The sequence below is a fragment of the Aulonocara stuartgranti genome (assembly GCF_965226115.1).
Source record: "Aulonocara stuartgranti genome assembly, chromosome: 10".
NCBI classification, from domain to species: domain Eukaryota; kingdom Metazoa; phylum Chordata; class Actinopteri; order Cichliformes; family Cichlidae; genus Aulonocara; species Aulonocara stuartgranti.
In genome coordinates this window covers 1,779,001-1,785,000 of record NC_138946.1, presented here as the reverse complement: position 1 = coordinate 1,785,000, position 6,000 = coordinate 1,779,001, and the positions used below count along the sequence as shown (strand labels likewise).

The 6,000-nt window shown below is 46.0% G+C and overlaps 1 protein-coding gene across 1 annotated transcript in view; it reads right to left on the bottom strand.

The window, feature by feature from the left end:
- serpinf1 (serpin peptidase inhibitor, clade F (alpha-2 antiplasmin, pigment epithelium derived factor), member 1) overlaps positions 1–5,977 on the bottom strand; it is an 8,924-nt gene extending 2,947 nt beyond the window's left edge. The window contains exons 1-6 of the mRNA XM_082549716.1: positions 5,660–5,977; positions 3,437–3,497; positions 2,425–2,620; positions 1,882–2,037; positions 973–1,176; positions 398–537 (exon numbers count right to left, since the gene is read on the bottom strand). Of these exons, the coding sequence (XP_082405842.1) occupies positions 398–537; positions 973–1,176; positions 1,882–2,037; positions 2,425–2,620; positions 3,437–3,496 (756 nt within the window). The 5' untranslated portion in view covers position 3,497; positions 5,660–5,977. The remainder of the gene's footprint in view (positions 1–397; positions 538–972; positions 1,177–1,881; positions 2,038–2,424; positions 2,621–3,436; positions 3,498–5,659) is intronic.
- Between the last annotated feature and the right edge of the window lie 23 nt (positions 5,978–6,000).

Sequence of the window (6,000 nt, the reverse complement as noted above, 5' to 3'; positions counted from 1 at the left end):
ATCGGAAGCTCAGCAGCGTTTTCCTCTCTGCCTTTGTTTTTAGTAATAAATATCAACCCTGTATCATTTTTTCCTTCGTAAAAAATGGGATTCTTTTGCATTATCAGTAAAGTCCATTTAAATTTGTATAAATGTCCTTGGGCAAGACACTTCACCCGTTGCCTACTGGTGGTGGTCAGAGGGCCCGGTGGCGCCAGTGTCCGGCAGCCTCGCCTCTGTCAGTGCGCCCCAGGGTGGCTGTGGCTACAATGTAGCTGCCATCACCTGTGTGTGTGAATGTGTGTGTGAATGGGTGGATGACTGGCTATGTAAAGCGCTATATAAATACAGGCCATTTACCATTTAAATGAAACTGGATAATAACCTGCTTCCGTTTAAAGCTATTCATCACGCTCACCGTGCAGCCTAAGTCCGAGTCAACCCCCATCTTCACTGGGTAGTTATCCTGTTGCATCATGGGAACGCGCACAGGTGCTGCGCCATCCACCTGAAAGTTTTCCAGCCCTCCACTCTGAGCGAACCGAGTCGTCCACTTCCCTGTTAGGACAGGAAACTAACCCATTATTCATCATGGCTGAAACTTACTTTGAGGATCAGTCACTTGTCAGAACCTGTTCATGGTTTCAGTGGCAGAGGACATGGATACACAACCATACACTTTGAATTTGTTTCATCTTTTCCAAGATTCGCTAAACAGATAAAGGTCACTTTGTAGCAGCGATCGGTCTATAGTCAGCTCTCTGAGTTAGTCTCATTCCTAAAAACTTTAGTCAGGTGCCCCAAAGTTCAGGTGCGTTGAACATGTGAGCCGATCACTTCACCTACACATAAACCCATACACGAGCATTTTGGAAAAAACTCTTACAGTTATCTGATAAGTAATATTGATCACTGAATCACCGTATGGATTTTATTTATATGATAATTCTAACTAATTCGTAGATATCTGTGTCTGCAGAGCTGAAGACGTACCTTTAAAGTAGGCGGCGCTCACAATGCTCATGCCGGCGGCACGAGGGAGGGGCTTGGTCAGAAAGCGCTGTACCTTCCCGCCCGTCTGCTGAGACACCCAATCGTTGATTTCTTTCACATCTTTGGATCCTCCCAGCAGCGCCTTGGGGCGAACTCCATACTGCTGCTCCACAAGACCAAAGAACTCCTGCTTCAAACGAAGTCCTGACAACATGAGAGAACATTAGGATCTCACAGTAAAGACTCAAACACAGAGACAGCGAGCAACCACCAGTTCCACCTGGCTCCTTTACTCCAGCTCACCTCTGTAAACAAGTTCATGAAGAGTTTATTGTCTCAGTCACAAATTTCAGTCCAAACATTTCAAACATTAAATTACGGTGTAAGATAAGGTGAAGGTGCTTAGCTCACTTGGCTGCATCTGATGAAACTGCAATGTCTTCTTAACAACTAAACACCAAAATCCTTTTTAGGCTTCTGATGGTTTTATTGCTCACGTTGACTTTTTCTCCTCACATTTCTACCAGAAGGTTGAAACACAACTGAGCCAAACACATTTTTTTTCTATGGTCATCGGGTCCGGCTCACGCACCAGACGCTGCCCCTCAGCGGGCTTCCAGAAGAAAGCCAACCAGAAATGTTGGGTTTAATGGATAAGGTCCCTAAAGAGGCAGTACAGGACTACAACTGCACCTTTCATTGGCCTTTTTGAAGTTTCTGTGTAACACATCAAATAAATAAGACCTTTTGTTTTTATAAATCATGCTAAGCTCCTTCGGAGGAGTAGGAATGAAAACTTGACGCAGGACATAGAAAAGAAATGAGCTGAATTTGTGTTCTGTTGTTTTGGTTTAGCTGCAAAGTCACAGCTGATGTTTAGACTCCATCTCAACCCCAACGTGAACTCACGTCTCGCCAGGTACAGGCGTGCAGCGGTACTCAGGCCTTTCCCCGCCGTCCTGACTGAGGCCAGCATGTCCTTCAGGGTGTTGTGGAGCTGAGGGTCCTGCAGGGTGTGGTACCTCAGGGCCCTGTACAGCTGCCTCTGAGCATGCTCAGATCCTCCTAGAGGGACAGGAGGGCTTGTGTTAAGGTCACAAACCTCTGACACAACTGTTTTATTCACTAGAGAAACAGACGTGGGCATCACTTTTACTGTAAGAATGTCTCTGTTTTTAAATTAATATTCTCCACTAAGGCCCTTGTGTCCACCTCCTCCACACGGTGGCGCTTTTGTACAATCTTAGCTTAGTTGAAAGTGAACAGAGGAAAACTAATTGTGGAAGTACGAAAACAGACAGAAGTAGAAAAAACAAAACTGGTCCCGTGACACTGACGGTGTTTTTGGGAGCAGCAAACAGAATGACCTTGAGCCAGTCTGGCCTCTGAGCTCGTACCAACACTAAAGCCGAAGCTCAGGTTTGGACTAAGTTTGTGTGTTTGTGTCTTCACCCATGGACAGCTGAGTCAGCGCCTCGGACACGCTGAGCGGGGACAGGAAGACGTTGGTGGAAGCGTCGCGGCTCGCCAGGATGCGGAAAAGGTTGTAACCGAAGTCGGAGGTGGCAGCACCCATCTTTGTAGTCGGAGTCGTGAAGAGCTCCATGTGTTCCTCCTCTCCGGCTGCCTCCTCGCCGCCGGTGTCAGACTGCAACGGACCAATGATGGAAAGATTTCATGATTAACTGAACTTTTAAAACTTCGTGCCACCGGTAACTCTCAGACAGACAGGGCTCCTCTGAAGCAAACATCATGTGGATGGCAGCAAATGTTGCTCATAAACCATAAACCATCTTTTTGAACTGAGGGTGGTCTCAGCCTGTGCAGCCACCTCTGGAAAAACCCAGAAACCATTCTAATGTTTGTCAAACCACGTCTTCATTGATCTACCCTGAAGCGTCAAAGCTCGTCCTTGAGGGCATGGTGAGGTGGTATTTTTACACACAGTCACATCACTAAATTACCTCATCAGCTCTGAGATTTTCCACCAATGTTTCATCTTCGTGTTGTTGATGTCGCAGCTTTTTAAGCCATGTTGCTGCCATCAAATTCAAACATGTTTTAAAATTCAAAGTCCAAGCCACAGACTGATTAAAGATGGATGTAGCTTCCAGTAAAGGTATCTGAAATCTGCGCTCTTTCTAAAGGCCACCAGGGGGCGACTGTCTGCAGAGGGACTGCGCTGCAGAGACGTCTGAAACTTTATGGGCGCGTTCGCTCATTTTAAGTCTGTCTCGTGGTTTAGATTAGTTAGCCAATCAGTGTGCGGCTTTACAGTGAGAATAGGAGAGAGCGAAGACGCTCACCTCGAGGCTTCATAAATCAAACCAGTGGGTGGGGTGACGTTGGATACATCCATCTTTTTTACTGTCTGTGGCTCCAGCGTTTTGGCTCTGGGGATGTAAATTACATAACTGAGGAAGCAGAAGAATAGAAAATATGTGCAGATGGCAGATGTTGATACCTGAGCGTCACAGAAGCTCAGCACGACTCCAAACAGCAGCAGGAAAGTCGTTCCCTTCATCCTGAAATCCAAACAAAAGGAAACAAGTTTTCACACATTTCCTCAAACAGTGAAGGAAATGAACCATATTTCATCACACAGCTGTTGTTCCTCAGGCAGGGATACCCTCTGCGCCAAACCAAACGCCCCTAATTTCTCCATAAGTGCAAAGAAAGGCTGAGCCAAACCAAGTCCAGAGGACGAGTACAGAAAACAAGTTCAGCCGCCACAGAGGCTACAGAGACGAAATTATCCAAAACAAAGACACAATTCAAAGACAAAGATTAGAGTCAGAGCCAGAAAACCTCCGAGCTGTGGAAACTCTGTGAAGTTTATAGCAGGTTATGTAACAAACTCTGAGCTGCTCATCGGGACACAAATCATGATCTCAGGTCTGAGCTCAGCGTTCATGAAAGAGTAAGTCTGACACACACAACCCCGTTCAGCTGTCTTAGTGAGGACCTTCAGTGACATAATGCTTTCTCTAGCCCCTGACCCTAAACCTGACCATAACCTAATTGTAACCCTGACACTAAAACCACATTTTGAGCCTCAAAAAGGCTTCAAACTTGTGAGGACCGGTGTGTGCGTGTCCTCACAAGTGACTGTTGGTTCTCACAAGTATAGTAGGATGCAGATTTTGGTCCTCACAAAGATAGCTAGACAGGAACACACACACACACGGCCTGCTTTGTTCCACACACATCTGGACCTGGTGCTCGAGCTTTTACATAAACAGAGGTCTGTCATTTGAACCTAAAACCACACACACACACACACACACACACCCACAAACCACAGGCCTGATGGAAAACCCAGATGCTTTCTTCTTCTTTAACCTCCTGATCGTCGCAGTGTGTCTCATCTTTTCTTTCCTACAGCTTCATAAACTCAGAGATAACATGTCGTCAGTTAGATCGTTTAAACGTTTATGAGAGAAATAAAAAAATCTTTCAGATCATCTCAAACTGGTTTCTTGGAGATGTGAGACAGGGAGTGACAGGAAGCTCGAGCCCGTGAGTCCGAGGTCAGGGTTAATGAAAACTGCAGCAGAGATCTCCAAAAGTTGATTCTTCATCTGGACGTAGCGCTTTGTGGGAGATCTTATACACAGGACATTTGCATGATGACTGAAACCAGCCCACTGAAGGAGGTCAGGTCAGAGTTTGTTACATAACCTGTGAGGTCAGGGCTGGTTTCAGTCATCATGCAAATGTCCTGTGTATAAGATCTCCCACAAAGCACTACGTCCAGATGAAGAATCAACTTTTGGAGATTTACTTTCCTGGATGATTGAGATGCATCAAAATGCAGCAGCACTGAGGGCTGGGTGAGCTGTACCTAATGATTTGTCCCTTTAGTGCGTGGATAAGAATACCTGCGCACGCGCCCCGAGATACACAACAGTGTTTCTGCAGAACGACACACGTCAGTGTAAACGAGTGCAGAGAGGTGACGTCGTTGACGTCTCATCCTGGACTACTGTGTGTGTGTGTGTGTGTGTGTGTGTGTGTGTGTGTGTGTGTGTGTGTGTGTGTGTGTGTGTGTGCTCGCGCGCTAATCCCCCCGCCCCTGCAGACCAGCTGACTCAGCGCGCTCCCGTTCCTGCACTGACTTGTCTCCGGTCCTCACTGGAAAGTTTCTTCATTGGCTGTTTGTGAACTCTTTGATATCACATCAGGGATTTTTAAAGTCCAGGTCACTAACCTGAATATATTCCACAGTGAAATGTTTTTCTTGGCACGAAATTCTTTACAACCCCAAATATCTTCAAACCTGCAAACTTATTAAAAATCATACGTTTTATCCGAACAATGAGAATTTAGAAAAATTAAAAATGTCCTTACAGACCGAAGCTGATGATCGTTTACTTGGTTTTAGTGACTCTGACCTGCTGCTCTTATATAACCTGCTGAGTGGAAAAGCCCAGACTGGCTGCTGAACAGGAGGAAAAACGCAGCGTGTCTGAGAAACAGCAAGTTTTTCACAAAGTCTGAATCAAAGCGCTTTGAATTCTGCAGAAAACCTCCCTGTGCTTCATGTCTGAGCTGCGCTGCTACGAATACGTCCAAGTTTTACACTTTTTATTCCAGCTGGCGCAAATAAAACGATGCAAAAAAAAAAAAGTTCAAATGTGTGCGTAAAAAGCGCAGAAATGCATCTAGTGCAGCGAGAGTCACTCACCTCTCTGCTCCACGTCGATCAGCGTCCCTGCCAGCTCAGAAAGTGAGTCTTCCACCCCGCTGACGCCTCTTGTCTCGGCACCCTCAGCAGCGCGCATCCAGCTGCTGCCAGCAGAGGCAGCGGGAGCGCGCACAGATCCAGAAAAAAACGAAGCTTAAAAAATTCTGGTATTTAATAAAAAGTGTAAGCACCTTAAAACAACTGAAGTTTTGAGAGAACACAAAGAAACAACAGCTCAGGAGTGTTTCAGAGAAATCAGCTGACGCGAAGCAAAGACTGTAGATGAAAGATGTATGTGATCATGTGACACCACCCGATGGTTTCTGGCCTCCACACGTCTC